At 41.4% G+C, this 16,794-nt stretch overlaps 1 protein-coding gene across 1 annotated transcript in view; it reads left to right on the top strand.

The window, feature by feature from the left end:
- Positions 1-11,209, top strand: part of LOC115169736 (cadherin-12) — a 32,175-nt gene extending 20,966 nt beyond the window's left edge. Inside the window, exons 7-12 of the mRNA XM_029725653.1 lie at positions 2,231-2,484; positions 4,940-5,076; positions 7,385-7,506; positions 7,695-7,809; positions 9,453-9,704; positions 10,470-11,209. Of these exons, the coding sequence (XP_029581513.1) occupies positions 2,231-2,484; positions 4,940-5,076; positions 7,385-7,506; positions 7,695-7,809; positions 9,453-9,704; positions 10,470-10,990 (1,401 nt within the window). The 3' untranslated portion in view covers positions 10,991-11,209. The remainder of the gene's footprint in view (positions 1-2,230; positions 2,485-4,939; positions 5,077-7,384; positions 7,507-7,694; positions 7,810-9,452; positions 9,705-10,469) is intronic.
- Positions 11,210-16,794: the final 5,585 nt, after the last annotated feature.

Below are 16,794 nucleotides of genomic sequence, written 5' to 3'. Positions count from 1 at the left end.
TCTAAAACAGTTTTGTGATATTTTTCGCAGGAGAGTGCCCATCCACTGGGCACGGACGTCATGTCAATGTCTATTCCACATTGGTTCAACATCATTTCATTGAAATTGCATGGAAACAATGTTGATTCAACAAGTGTGTGCCCAGTGGGCAATGTTTTTGGATTTAGCTGACATGAATAAATAAATGCCTCCAAGGCTAGGATCAGAAAACACACCTCCTGATGGGATGTGACAAGCAGGAATCCCTTCAGACATCCTCTTTACAGCAGCTCTTCTCTCTGTGACCCACAGACTTCCAAACTCTTATCTTCACATAAATGGATAGTTGCACCAAAAGCTTTTGTACTGGGTTTGAGTGCACCTCTCGTTTGGTCTGGGATGATATTATTACTTGTTCACAGATGGGGTCTGTATCTTGCAGCTATGTGAGTTACCTCGCAAATACTGTGTTTTCTGTATCTGGAGGACATCCTTGGTTAGATAGAAGTTTCCCGAAGTGCCACTTGCATTTGTGTGACAATGAAACTTCAAAGCATTCGGCACTTTCTTGCAAATACATAGTGGGAATTATATATAAATGCACCGTTGCCTTCTGAAATTGAAATTATTATAGGGCCATCATTTTGTAGCTCTTTGTATCACAGCCATCCGTCTTATTGCTCTGTCTATTGCTCCCACTCTCTAACTGTAAGACATCTACAAGGTCCTGACAAGTAGCCCAAAATGACAAACCATATACCTGATGTGTGTACATTTGCTATAACAGCACCTGACCACCCACTGTGAAAGCCCAGGTGTTGGAGGAAAGTATAGAAAATTGCTGAGACAGGTTATTTTACTCCCATCTCTGACTTAGGGAGGGCTCAGCAAAGGTTTGCCACAGTGTGATAAGAGGATTTGGAATAATGGGTTCAAGGGATAATCGGTCAAAATAAAAGATTATAGTGAAATGGTAGGTAAACCGTCTGTGGGATTTGAATGCCCTCTACATGTATTTATGTGTCAAGATATCAGGGTCTTTCTACATTGGACAGTTTGCTGGATTTAGTTTCGGTCTGAAAGCACAACCTAATCTAAGATATGCTTCAAGACTCCACTAGTTATTATCTGTAAGGTTCCAACCTTTATACGTTAGACTATCAACCTCTTTTGATTGATTTGCGATAATATGATCTCTTTCCAAGCTGAGCTCTGGTATATTACAAAAGTTGTTACTACCATGTGGATTATCAGTGAATTTAAAAAGTCTCCCCCCTCATTTTAAGTAGTAGGTCGAGGCGCTTTGCTATCCCATTGATCTCCTAGATGATGAGACAAGGGAGGTGAGTCAGGCACACAGGAGGGCAAAGTGAAAACAGCAGGAGCCTCCTGCTACAAATACTGTAATTGACACCTCTGTGCCGATGATAAGACATTTCACCAGGTTGCGGATTTGTGGTGGAAGGTAGAGTAGGAGGATACCCAAACTAACAAAGGGTGGGTTCAATTTCCAGATCATTTATATTTTCCCTGCTAATTTACATGTATGCAGTGTTGCAGGAATTATGTTCCCTGCATGTAACACTGAACGGCGCTTTTGGGATGGGATAGCACACATGCTGTGGTGTCTGTCCTCCTGCATCACCGGCCCAGTCCTGTTGTCTGTCTGGTTGTTATCTAGTCAGCAGGCTGGCTGCCATTTTCACAGATGACCAGATGTTTGCATGCATGTGCCTCAGACAGGGACTGCAGTGTGTGTGTTGACAGTGAGAACTGTTTAGCTGCAAGCACAAACTAGGGACCCAGCTGAGATAATGTAAGACTGTAACATAGGGTTAGAAAGCTTTTTCTCAAACCAAAGCACTCACTTTTCAAGTCTCAAATTGCTTAAAGGCTGAGACACCGAAGAGCATGAATCTGTTTTGGTAAAAGCACATGGAAACCAACCCTTTTGGTTAATTTTAGATTAATCAATCTTGGTTGGTGCAGTTAATGGTGACATTTCCATATCAAAGTGCTTGACTTCCGTGTCTATTGAGCATACTAAACTGAACAGAGGTGTTAACAAACTGAACCAAGACAAGTATGTCCCCCTAAGCTTTATATTTGACCATTGCACAGTATATTCAGTGTTCATGTAAAATGTTTGCTTTTTTGAAGGTGTTAATTCAACCATTCTATGTTGATTGATATTTCTGAATAATAAATGCATTTCACTTTGCTGATTACTCCTTCACTCATTATGTTTCAGCATCTCGACTACGAAAGCAAAAAGTCGTATACCTTTAAAGTGGAGGCCTCCAACGCTCACCTGGACCCCCGGTTCCTCCACCTGGGCCCTTTCAAAGACACTGCCACAGTCAAGGTCAATGTGCTGGATGTGGACGAACCCCCTGTGTTCACTAAGACCTCTTACACCATAGATGTGTATGAGGATACTCCTGTGGGCACAATTATTGGATCAGTTACTGCACAGGACCTAGACGCAAGCAGCAGTGCAGTTAGGTTTGTCATCATGCATACATTTATACATTATATATACAGTACCAGTCAAAAGTTTGGACACACCTACTCATTCAATGATTTTTCTTTATTTTTACTATTTTCTATATTGTAGAATAGCAGTGAAGATATCAAAACTATGAAATAACTCATATGGAATCATGTAGTAACCAAAAAAGTGTTAAACAATTCAAAATATATTTTAGATTTGAGATTCTTCAAAGTAGCCACCCTTTGCCTTGATGAAAACTTTACACACTCTTGGCATTCTCTAAACCAGCTTCACCTGGAATGCTTTCCCAACAGTCTTGAAGGAGTTCCCACATATGGTGAGCACTTGTTGGCTGCTTTTCCTTCACTCTGCGGTCCAACTCATCCCAAACCATCTCAATTTGGTTGAGGTCAGGTGATTGTGGAGGCCGGGTCATCTGATGCAGCACTCCATCACTCTCCTTCTTGGTCAAATAGCCCTTACACAGCCTGGAGGTGTGTTGGGTCATTGTCCTGCTAAAAAACAAATGATAGTACCACTAAGCGCAAACCAGATGGGATGGCGTATTTCTGCAGAATGCTGTGGTAGCCATGCTGGTTAAGTATGCCTTGAATTCTAAATAAATCACAGACAGTGTAACCAGTAAAGCACCCCCACACCATCACACCTCGTCCTCCATCCTTCACGGTGGGAACCACACATGCGGAGCATCCGTTCACCTACTCTGAGACACAGCGGTTGGAACCAATAATCTCACATTTTGACTCAGCAGACCAAAGGACAGATTACCACCGGTCTAATGTCCATTGCTCGTGTTTCTTGCCCCAAGCAAGTCTCTTCTTCTTATTGGTGTCCTTTAATAGTGGTTTCTTTGCAGCAATTCGACCATGAAGGCCTGATTCACGTGGTCTCCTCTGAACAGTTGATGTTGAGATGTGTCTGTTAACTCTAATGAACTTATCATCTGCAGCAGAGGTACGTACCTCTAGGTCTTCCTTTCCTGTGGTGGTCCTCATGAGAGACAGTTTCATCATAGCACTTGATGGTGTTTGCGACTGCACTTGAAGAAACTTTCAAAGTTCTTCAAATTTTCCGGATTGACTGACCTTCATGTCTTAAAGTAATGATGGACTGTCGTTTCTCTTTGCTTATTTGAGCTGTTCTTGCCATAATATGGACTTCGTCTTTTACCAAATAGGGCTATCTTCTGTATACCACCCCTACCTTGTCACAACACAACTGATTGGCTCAAACGCATTGAGAAGAAAATAAATTCCACAAATTAACTTTTCACAAGGCACACCTTTTAATTGTAATGCATTCCAGGTGACTACCTCATGAAGCTGGTTGAGAGAATGCCAAGAGTGTGCGATGCTGTCATCCAGGCAAAGGGTGGCTACTTTGAAGTATGTCAAATATAAAATATATTTTGATTTGTTTAACAATTCTTTGGTTACTACATGATTCCATATGTGTTATTTCATAGTTTTGATGTCTTCACTATTATTCTACAATGTAGAAAATAGTCAAAATAAAGAAAACCCTTGAATGAGTAGGTGTGTCCAAACTTTTGACTGGTACTGTATATAATACGTTTTATTTGCCTACTGAATGTTTACTTAAAGGTGAGATCCATCAAGGCTGGGGTTGAGGAACGGGTCCATCATGGGCTGAGTTACTTTACATTTGGGCACCTATCTCTGACATCTTAAACGGCAACAAAACCCACCTGTCGCTCTGCTCTTCAGAGGTATAAATCAACACTGACATCTACTATCACATTTGGCCTGTTGTTTGTCTTCATCTTTCAAATGTTTTTCAAGTACAGTTGACTTCCACTCTCTTAGTGTTGAGAGCGGGAATGTGCGACACAGGACATGTCTTGCACAAGACCATCAAAATACTTTGTAGCCCAGCTGTGTGTTTTTTGTTGTCTATGAATATTTCATGGCTTACTACAAATGGAATAGGCAGTAATTCACCTTGCTTGAAAGGCAGTCTTCGTGATGGCTGCTTAATATTTTAGAGCATTACATTTGTCATCGTTCTTTTTGGATATAGAACACTTAAACGTACTAAAACACTGATCAGAACACAACCAGGCTGCATCCCAAATGGCTTCCTATTCCCTATGTAGTGCAATTCTATTGACCAGGCCCTGGTCAAAAGAAGTGCAGTGCATAGGGAATAGCATGACATTTGGGACAAATCCTTTGTCTCTACATGAAAAGAAAATGGTTATTCTTCTGCGTAATGTTTTCTGTCATAGCCTTGGTCTTTATTTGATTGATCGTTCTGACATTTCTCCTTGGGGACCAATAAAATATGTATCTATAGCTATAGATCTATTACGTAGAGAAGGTATGGCAAGAATAGTTCAGCTGTAAGTCTTGATTGAGAGATGCCATGTGAGGTTGAAGGAATCATATGTATATGTTTATTAGATGTTTTCTGCATGTTTTGTAGGTACTCTATTGAGTGGAAGAGGCCTGTGGACAGCTGCTTTGACATTGATACTGTGGAAGGGACCATCTCCACCAACGAGATGTTGGACAGAGAGAGTAATAGGCAGCACAATATCTCTGTAGTGGCCACTAAAGTTAGTAAGTATTGGGACAAAGAGTTAATATGTATATATAATATATTACTATTAGAGGAGGCTGGTGGGAGGAGCTATAGGAGGACAGGCTCACTGTAATGGCTGGAATGGAATTAATGGAATGGAGTCAAACATGTTGTTTCCATGTGCTTGATGTGTTTGGTAACATTAATTTATTCCATTCCAGCCATTACAATGAGCCAGTCCTCCTATAACTCCTTCCACCAGCCTCCTCTCTGGTTAATATACAATGCATTTGGAAAGTAATTAGACCCCTTGACTTTTCCACATTTTGTTACGTTACATCCTTATTCTAAAATGGATTAAATATTCATTATTTCTTGTCAGTCTACACACCCTTTGCTATAAAACACGAAATTGAGCTCAGATGCATCCTGTTTCCATTGATCATCCTTGAGATGTTTCTACACCTTGATTGGAGTCCACCTGTGGTAAATTCATTTGATTGGACATGATTTGGAAAGACACACACCTGTCTATATAAGGTCCCACAGTTGAGAGTGCATGTCAGAGCAAAAACCAAGCCATGAGGTTGAAGGAATTGTCCATAGAGCTCAGAGACAGGATTGTGTCGAGGCACATATCTGGGGAAGGGTACCAAAAGATTTCTGAAGCATTGAAGGTCGCAAGAACACAGTGGCCTCCATCATTCTTAAATGGAAGAAGTTGGGAACCACCAAGACTCTTCCTAGAGCTGGCCGCCTGGCCAACCTGAGCAATCGGGGGAAGAAGGGCCTTGCTAAGGGAGGTGACCAAGAACTCAATGGTCACTCTGACAGAGCTCCAGAGTTCCTCTGTGGAGATGGGAGAACCTTCTAGAAAGACAACCATCTCTGCAGCACTCCACCAATCAGACCTTTATGGTAGAGTGGCCAGACAGAAGCCAGTCCTCAGTAAAAGGCACGAAATTGAGCTCAGATGAAACAAGATTCTCTGGTCTGATGAAACCAAGATAGAACTCTTTGGCCTGAATGCCAAGCGTCACATCTGGAGGAAACCTGGCATCATCCTTAAGCCTGGTGGTGGCACCATCATGCTGGGGGATGTTTTTCAGCGGCAGGGACTGGGAGACTAGTCAGGATTGAGAGAAAGATGAACGGAGCAAAGTACAGAGCGATCCTTGATGAAAACCTGCTCCAGACCGCTCAGGATCTCAGACTGGGGTGAAGGTTCACCTTCTAACAGGACAACTACCCTAAACACACAGCCAAGACAACGCAGGAGTGGCTTTGGGACAAGTCTCTGAATAGCCCAGCCAGAACCTAGTCTTGAACCCGACCAAACATCTCTGGAGAGACCTGAAAATAGCTGTGCAGCAACGCTCCCCATCCAACCTGACAGAGCTTGAGGGGATCTGCAGAGAAGAATGGGAGAAACTCCCCAAGCACAGGTGTGCCAAATTTGTAGCATCATACCCAAGAAGACTTTAGGCTGTAATCGCTATCAAAGGTGCTTCAACAAAGTACTGAGTAAAATGTCTAAATACTTATGTTAATGTGATATCAGTTTTTTTATTTTAATACATTTGCAAACATTTCTAAAAACTGTTTTTATCCGCCTGCGGCCGTATTCACAAAGACTCTCAGAGTAGAAGTGTTGATATAAGATACTTTTTTTCCTTTTAAATCATCATGAACAAGAGGAGGGCCCTGATCCTAGATCAGTACTTCTCTAAGACGCGTTGTTAATACTCGTCCTGGAGCAAATAACTTGGACGGAGTTTGCAGTTTGCAGTTCACCTAGACACACAATGTTCCATTCTTTTGGCACCATCTAGTGGAATTGACTTCTACTCATTGTAATCCAGACTGACAGATTATATGAACTAATGCTATTTCTCCACTGAAAGGGTGGCTTTTTATATGGGAAGCTTTTCAATTGGAAAAAAATAATTAGCATGATAAGCAAATCACCCAATACAATCAACACATATTATTAATATCTTATAATTTGTCTGTGCTGCCATTTGTTTTTCTATTATTTTTTTTCTATTTTTCAATGACTTTTAAGTATTGTTATTTCATTGTCATTTCATTGTCAATTTCATATTGATTGAATGAGGCATGCAATTCCAAATGCAAACAGATAGTGTCACTGTTGCATATTTTATCAAGCTAGAATTAACATGTGCCCAATAAACCACAATACTGTTTGTTTGAAAAAGCAGTTCAGACATGACAAGAGAAAGGGCTTTTGCATTGCTCACTCATTTGTGATGCTCACTGAGGTCCACTATGTGCATGGTGTATTTATTATGTGTTGTATGATTACTCTTTTCTTCAATTCTGCAGACAACCCTCTCCTATCCAACAAGGTCACAGTCACAGTCAATGTGCTGGATGTCAACGAGTTCCCTCCGGAGCTTGCCGTTCCCTTTGACACTTTTGTCTGTGAAAATGCAGAAGTAGGCCAGGCAAGTACAGTTCCACTGTGAGAAAGGCTGTGTGCGTGCGCGCGTGGAGTGCGTGTGTGTGTGCGCGTACGTGGAGTGCGTGTGTGTGCACGTGCGTGTGTGAGAGAGAATGAAAGAGAATAATTCTGATGAATAGTTTCTCCACTTGGCTCTACACCTAAAGTTGAAAGCTCTTTGTGCTTTGCCAGGTAATTCAGACCATCAGTGCTACGGACAAGGATCTTCCCGCTGTTGGACAGAGGTTCTTCTTCAAGTCCCCTAGGGAAATCAGAAACAGGAATTTCACCGTGCGAGACTTTGGAAGTAAGCCATATTTTTTCCCTCCAGAAAAGAGATCAAGAGAGATGGAGAGAGAGTAAAGGGGAGAGAGGGAAATTCAGAGAGAGAGAGCGAGCAAGAGAGAGAAGTGGAGAGAGAGGGGAAATATAATAGTTGTGGCACGTTCAATAAGGATATTTTGGTGGAAAGGGTCTTTATACAATAATATTATACAGAGACTATCTATTATGATGCAGTGCCAGTGACTCACTGCAAATCTGTTTTCTTGATACTAGCTCCCTACAATATCCACAAACAATTGGTATTGTTTAGAGTTTTTGTCACGACCCAGGGGATATCAGGCAATGCAGCCCCCACAAGCCCCCCACCCTCCTAGGAAATGATCTCTAAAACAACAACATTTTCTCTCAGCCTCATGGCAATATGTGTAAAATAGCTTGACATTTTCTTTTTTCAAAACTGCACTACGCCACTGATGCCAGGGTGCATACATCCGGCCCACGAGGGTTCCGATCAGGCCCGTGTGTGGTTTGAGTAAAAAATTAAATGAACTCAGTATACTTTAAAATGACTCAAATCAAATTGAAACTTTTGTAGATTGTACCCAGCTTGCTAATAATCACCAGAATGAAACCTAAACATAGAAAATTCCCAGAACGATGGATAGAGAACAATTATTTTCCAATTTTGATGTAGAGGAAATACAACACATTTTCAATGCGGCCCTCCGGACCTCACTGAAGACCGAATGCGGCCCCCAGGGCAAGATGAGTTTGACACCCCTGCCCTAGAGCCTTACCATCTCACCAACCTCTGTTAGTATTTTTCTAACACAATAACGCATAAATATCAGGCTTGATTCAGAGGGACAGCAGCGCTCATGGCAATCGCAGAAAACAGGCACAAGGTGTGCTTTAATGGCTCCTACTTGTCAAGTGAGATCTTTGTCCAGCCAGGCAGAGGGAAGGCTGTACAGAGTCAGTTCACAACCACTATCCTGGTGCTGGAGAGGAGAGGAGAGGAGAGGAGGCAGGGCACATCTCGACACTTCATCTCTTTATAGCCGTAAAAACGGCAGGCCTGTGTTTGTTTCTCAGAGCCGTGCATTGTGCTGCTGGCCCTATTTGTTTTCTGTTGTACATTCTAAGTACACACCTTCACCTTATTTCAAATAAGCCGAAAAGCAAAAGCGGTAAAAGTGACATTTCAGATACAATTCAAGATCTCCCCTGAAGAAAAATTGGGCTTGATAAAGGTCGGGCTTAGACATCAGCAAATGCATGTAGCCCAAGACCGGCAGCGATGTAGATCTTTAGTACAGGTCCCTATATTCCTCCTGGAATGAAGAGGATTAAATAAGAACTAAGGACGTACTGCATGTATGTACTCTCAGTTGCATTACAAGTGAACACTCTCTGATGGTCTCTCATTTGGTTTTCAGACAACACTGCGGGGATCGTGACCAGACAGACGTATAGGATTTCAGTCAGATATTTAGAGTTAATCGTTAATGGACGTGTGGGGTTTCAGCCAGGTTGGGTTAATGGTTGTCATTTGGTTTCCAGACAACACTGCGGGAATAGTGACCAGATGTCTAGGGTTCCAGGATGGATTTATTGATTGATTTGAGACATGTCGGGTTAATGATTGTGTAATTTGGTTTCCAGACAACACGGCGGGGATAGTGACCAAGCGTGTAGGGTTCCAGAGGCGGGTCCAGGAGTACTATGTGATACCTGTGGTGGTGGAGGACAATGGGTATCCAGCCCAGAGCAGCACCGGCACCCTCACTGTCCGAGTGTGTGCCTGTGTGACTGACGGGTCACTCCTGTCCTGCACGGCAGAGGCAGTCTTCCTACCAATGGGCCTCAGCACCTGGGCAGTGATGGCCATTTTACTGTGCATGGTCATACTCCTGGGTAAGTCTTGTCTATCATTCAGACTGCAATCCTGGTGCACAAGCAGAGTATTTCTGAACTTTTCATCTGACACCTTGAGAATGGGAGTAATAATGATTACCCCAAGTATTAATTTCAAAGTATAGACTCTGTAAATGCAAATAATGAGAATGTTAAAGTGTATCATTTTACACTAGAGGGAGCTGAAGTCCTAACTTACAGTAACTTCATTAAATTGACGTCACAATTTGAAAAACGGCCCTTGAAACAGTCCCATAATCATAATCATACTTATAGGTCGATTTAGCTCACTTATCTTGGTCTGGCCATTCCCCCCTACTTTTTCTTACTAAAGTATAGTCTCTTGCTGTTGCATAACACAGTGAGCACTTCAGTAGTATAGAGTAGGCTGCTGTGCTGTAGTCTCTACTGTCTGCCATTGGGAAAGAGGAAAAGGGGAGGGAGGGGGAGATGAAAGCCAGGTGAAACAGCCTTTCATCCTGTCTCAGTACTACAATAGTGACAGATAGCATGTCAGAAATGGATCACGGCTGGCCTCAGGCTGTGATTATTTGAAGTTCTCCTGCTGAAAAAAAGAATGTCCGGAGAAATAAGGAAATTAGCTAATGGCTCCTAACACATGACATCCCACTGTCTCTTTTCCCATACCCTCCTACAGTACCTTGAAAGGCTCTTGAAATGCACATTAATGTATATTTTCACTGCAGTACATCTATGTATGTAAAAGATAACACACTGTGTGTGCTTGGTTCTTTTATGTTGTAGCGATCTTTGCACTCTATGTCGGCCTGAGACGGCAGAAGAAGAGGGAGACGTTGATGTCGTCCAAGGAGGACATCCGGGACAACGTGATCCACTACGATGACGAGGGGGGCGGCGAGGAGGACACCCACGCCTTCGACATGGGCACTCTGAGAAACACCAAAGCCATCAAGGAAAAAATGCTCCGCTGGGGCACAGGGTCAGAGGTCACCGCCCAAACTGAGATCAATGAGTCGACCCCCACCACAGAGGGCAGCGCGGACATCATCAGGGACTACATCCACCAGCATCTCCAGGAGAACCACCTGGGTTTCTCTGCTCCGCCGTATGACTCACTGGTCACGTATGCCTACGAGGGGGATGGGTCGGTGGGCGAGTCGCTAAGCTCCATCGAGTCGTGGATGGCAGATGGTGGAGAAGATTTCAAATACCTCAGCGAGTGGGGGCCGCCCTTTAAAACTGTAGCGGGGATATTAGACAAAGCAGATCCTCCCGTGGCGGAAGTGGAGGAAAGCCGAGAGTGAGGACAAGAAAAGCAGAAAAGACTAATGTGTTACTTTTATGGTAGATTTGTTTTTAAAGACAATGGGAATAAAATCAAGCGTTTCAGTTCAGTTTTAATCATATTTTGTGGTGGTTGTTATTGTTGTTTATTTAGAAGGCAGAACATTTGAAATGTTTTATTAAAATAAACTTGATAAACCTCTCAGTGCCTCAGGAACTGCTCTGTTTGTATGTAACTAAACATTTTTGTCCGAATAACCAGAATCTACAAAATGTCTTTAAAAAAAAGTATATTTAAAAGATCCCCTCTCAACCATCCTCACATAGGCCAGCTGCACTCACACAATTGTGCTAAACTTGGCCTTTAGACAATAAACCTTCAAAAGCATGCAATTGTGAAAAACTCTTATCCTTGGATTCTGATGACCAAGCTCGAATTGACGGTATTGCTAATCACAATAGGCAAATAGTTTCTATCGAAAACAAGACCCAACCAATGTGACTTGTTTGTCTTGTGCGTCAGTGAGGAGCTACACGTTTTCATCCCCTTCTATTCTTGTCAAATGAAATGTCAAGTGATTTTTAAATGTCAACTGCAGTGGCATCTTTTATTGTAATGCAATTCTTGCATTAATTATGTTAAAGACCATGAGGATAAGACTATCTGGAGAAATAAAAAGCTTTCGACTTAACCACACACAAACTGCATTAAGCAGTCAGATGTTTACATCTCATACGTTTACTTTACAGCAAGTCAGCAGAGTAAGCTCAGACAGTTTCAGTGCATTATTTGCTTTGTTCATCTACAATATGTTTAACATGTTCAATGTAGGCCTATGTTGATCTACCTAAATGCATGTATTAACAAAGAACATCATGTTTCCTTTTGAGTTTTGATTCATATCTCCTATGTTATAATACTAAACACACACTCCTTGAGTAGGCAAGTGATAAACAGTTAATTGTTTTAGCGTGTGTTTTATTTGTTGAAGTAAGCAAATATATTGTTAACCTACACTGAGTGTACAACACATTAGGAACACCTTCCTAATATTAAGTTGCACCCTCTTAAGCCCTCAGAACAGCCTCCATTTGTCTGTGCATGGACAAGGTGTCAAAAGCGTTCCACAGGAGTGCTGACCCATGTTGACTCCAATGCTTCCCACAGTTGTGTCAAGTTGACTGGATGTCCTTTGGGCAGTGGACCATTCTTGATACACAAAGGAAACTATTGAGTGTGAAAACCCAGCAGTGTTGCAGTTCTTGACACACTCAAACCGGTGCTCCTTTACCCTGTTCAAAGGAACTTAAATCTTTTGTCTTGCCTATTCACCCTCTGAATGACACACATACACAATCTATGTCTCAATTGTCTCAAGGCTTAAAAATCCTTCTTTAACCTGTTTCCTCCCCTTCATCTACACTGATTCATGGAGTTAACAAGTGACATCAATAAGGGATCATAGCTTTCACCTTGATTCACCTGGTCAGTCTATGTCACGGAAAGAGAAGGTGTTCTTAATGTTTTGTACACTCAGTTTATTGTCGCACCTTGAAGGTGACATAAAAAGATTTACGGTAATACCTTTTTTATTGTACTGGTAAAGCAATATGGATGATTTGTAAGTGTGTGGCTCAACAAAAATCCAATATCCACACACGGCGTATTTATTCTACTCCCAGAGAGCAACATGACATACATGTTGACCCTAATCAACATGTCATCATACTAAATCATTGCTATGTTATTCACATATACAGCAGTAACCCACAGCCCCCAGGCCAGAGGCACCCACACCTCTGGAAGTGAGAACATGGATGAAGACATCATCATCAGGCTGCTAAACTACCGATACCCCCCACTGCACAATATTATGTTCCTTGCTCACATGCTGGGGCCTAACTTGGCCATTCTAATTCCGTGCAGACATTGATTGTGGCTATTTAAGAAAATCTCTTTTTACCCAACACTATAACCACCAGCAGAGGTCTAGAATTACTTTGTTTTATTCAGGCAGTTGAAATTGCATTTTCTGAGGAATCCCCATCTCTATGTTGAAATAGATAGATCATAAAAAGGTCCTCTTTGATGCATCCTCCAAGATGCTAATTACGTGTGTGCTTTCGTTCTCTTTCTCCACAAAACCACTTATTTTGTCCACTTGTTGGCAAACTGTCATTTCCAATGCATAACGAGCACAACATCAGAATTCTTCTTTTAACTACGCAGCTCAATAAGAATAATTATGGAAAGCAGGGGCTGAATCTTGACATCTTAATGTCTCAGTTATCTTGTGAAGACGATTGTTGCATGTTGACTCAGTTTATAGCTTTGAGATATAAGGTTCATTGGGGGGAAAAGCTGTGTATCTCTTGGGGTTCCTACTTTTTAATACTTCATTTACACATGGATAATTCACTATCTGATAAAATATCTGGAAATACTGTAGCCTTAAATATATGAACAGTTGCATAATGTCTTAGTGCTGTAAGTATTTTTTATTGTTAATGCTATTATAAACTGAAGAACCCTTTAATACTCCTTCAAGGTTATTTTCAGAGATTTCATGTAATAATGATTCAGGTCAAATCCTGTTACTCTACTGTATTAGATTTTTGAACAAAAATAATGACCCAGACAAGACATTGATTAAGTGCTTTTAGATGAGCATATGCTACAGTACACATACACAGTAGCCTATACCCCCATTAAAGTCCTTTCCCCATTCTTCTTCCCAAGTGAAGTATATAATTTGTAGTTTTAGCTTCCAGGGGAAAGTAATGTACTTTGTCGAGACAAAAAAGGGCAAATGATAAAGCCCCCTCAGTTTGAGAAACAGGATTTAGAAAATGTATTGCTGTGCCTTCTTTTGATTCGTTATGTATTCATGGAGGTAGCAGAGGAAGTCAGACCAAGCGAAAACAAACCGGAGACAGTCATAGTAATGTGTTTTACTCCTGCTGTTTTCAGACACCTTTAGCTTGTTCATGGGTAAACAATTATGAAGAACGTGAGGCGCATCAATGTTTGTATGGGCTTATTGTTATATTTGTCTAAATTTCGAAATGACCTGAAGGCACACAGTGGGGAGTTACATTCTGTTTTGTATCAAACGGTGAAGGATTTCAAGACTATTTTCCCTAGGGAGGACTACAGTATTCCCTAAGGAAGGTGCCAGTCAGTCCCCTTCACACCCTTTGCATTTTAAATAGATTTTTCTAGAAGCTCATATGCATAAATTTGGGCGGTCTCAATGGTATACATGGTGCAGGTTTTTTGGGGGTGGGGGTGAGGGGGTGTGCCAAACGTCTCTGCCAAATTTCTAATTGGTGTAATGTAATCCAATCAGTACAGTAGCAGCAGCCTCATATTGATTTTCTTGTTAAATTGAGTCCTATTACAGTTCTTTTATTCGCTTTGGTACAATTTTCACAAGTATGTGATGAATAAAAAAAAAACTCTTAGTACAAATAGTACATTCACAACCTTTAATTGTGCATTGATTTTGTTTGTAGACATCTTTCACCACACAACCTTTGATCCAAAATATACGTTTGATGTGAAATATAATGAGTACATTGGTTTAATCACAAAACACAACATAATGTTATTATATCTTCTCATTTTAAAAACCATTTCATCCAATAGCAAAACATGTTCCAAAATTGCCTTTTGAATGTAGTATGCTACAGTACTATTAATTACAGTACATCACACCGTTTTCACATTAGGCACTACTCATAAAAAATGAGTGAACATCACATTTCCATCGTTTCTATTCCAGGTGTGATCAAAGGTGTTATAATCTTTCACACTGTAATCAAGTGAAAGAAATGAAAGAAACAATGTTTAGCAGCCAGTAGTCTGCATCAGAATTGCAGTAAATATTTTCATTGTTCATGCACCTGGGGAAAAGCCATATCTGACATACAGCACCAGTCAAAAGTTTGGACATACCTACTCATTCAACGGTTTTTCTTTATTTGTAGTATTTTATACATTGTAGAATAATAATACAAATAAAGAAAAACCCTTGAATGAGTAGGTGTGTCCAAACTTTTGACTGGTACTGTACATTATACTTTTTATGTTTCTACTTTACAGACATACATTTTCATTAGGTACACTGAACAAAAATATAAACGCAACATGCAACAATTTCAAATATTTTACTGAGTTACAATCCATATAAGAAAATCAGTCTATTGAAATAAATTCATTAGGCCCTATCTATGGATTTAACATGATTGGTCACAGATACCTTAAAAGAAAAGGTAGGGTGAGCCTCCCGAGTGGCACAGCGGTCTAAGGCACTGCATCGCATTGCTTGAGGAGTCACTACAGACCCGGGATCGATCCCAGGCTGTGTCACAGCCGGCAATGACCGCGAGACCCATGAGGTGGCGCACAATTGGCCTAGCGTCGTCCAGGTTAGGGGAGGGTTTGGCCGGGATTGCCTTGTCCCATTGTGCTCTATCAACTCCTTGTGGTGGGCCAGGAACCTGCAAGCTAACTACGGTCGCCATCTGGACAATGTTTCCTCCGACACATTGATGCGGCTGGCTTCAGGGTTAAGCGAGCAGTGTGTCAAGAAGCAGTGAGGCTTTGCAGGGTTGTGTTTTGGAGGACGCATGGCTCTTGACCTTCGCCTCTCCCGAGTCTGTAGGGGAGTTGCAGCGATGGGACAAGACTGTAACTACCAATTAGGGAGAAAAAGGGGAATTTTTAAATAAACATAAAAGGTAGGTGCGCAGATCAGAAAACCAGTCAGTATGTGGTGTAACCACCATTTGCCTCATGCAGCGCGACACATCTCCTTTGCATAGAAGTGATCAGGCTGTTGACTTTGGTCAGTGGAATGTTGTCCCACTCCTCTTCAATGGCTGTGCGAAGTTGCGGGAACTGGAACATGCTGTCGTACACTTAGATCCAGAACATCCCAAACATGCTCAATGGGTGACTGGTGAGTATGCAGGACATGGAAGAACTGGAAAATGTTCAGCTTCCAGGAATTCTGTGCAGATCCTTGTAACATGGGGCCATGCAACATGAGGTGATGGCCAGGAAATGAAAGGCACGACAATGGTCCTCAGGATCTCGTCACGGTATCTCTGCGCATTTAAATTGTCATTGATATAATGCAATTGTGTTTGTTGTCCGTAGCTTATGCCTAACCATACCATAACCCCACCACCACCATTGGGAACTCTGTTCACAACGTTGACACCAGCAAACCACCCACCCACACATCGCCATGTCTGCCATCTGTCCGGTACAGTTGAAACCGTGATTGTTGCCATTGTGTTGTGTGATAAAACTGAACATTTTAGAGTGGCCTTTTATTGTTCCCAGCACAAGGTGCACCTGTGTAAGGATCATGCTGTTTAATGGATTATCTTGGCAAAGGAGAAATGTTCACTAACATGGATGTAAAATAAGCTTTTTGTGTGTATGGAAAATAGGACATATGGGACCAAAACTTTATATGTTGAGTTTATATTTTTGTTCAGTGTAGTTCTCAAAGTTTGTAGTAGACAAAGCAGTTTACATGTGAAATCTCTAGGTTTACCAAATGTTTAAGTGATCATCAATTAACAGCAGTCGGCTTAAGTAATAGTAAAATGTCTTTTAACAAAGGAGAAGAGAATCAAATCAAAAGAAATGTGTGCATTGCATTGTGAAGGACAATTACATCATACAAACATGTACGGCAATGTGAAACATGTACAGTATTTCTAGATGACTGTATGTTTTATGTGTTGTACTTAGTCAACTGCCTTTTTGATGATCTATTTTCAGTTTTGTACTGAGTTGTGAAAATGT

The sequence above is a fragment of the Salmo trutta genome, chromosome 31 (genome assembly GCF_901001165.1).
Source record: "Salmo trutta chromosome 31, fSalTru1.1, whole genome shotgun sequence".
NCBI lineage: Eukaryota > Metazoa > Chordata > Actinopteri > Salmoniformes > Salmonidae > Salmo > Salmo trutta.
Note: the sequence above shows the minus strand (reverse complement) of the source record. Positions and strands in the feature narration are given on the sequence as shown.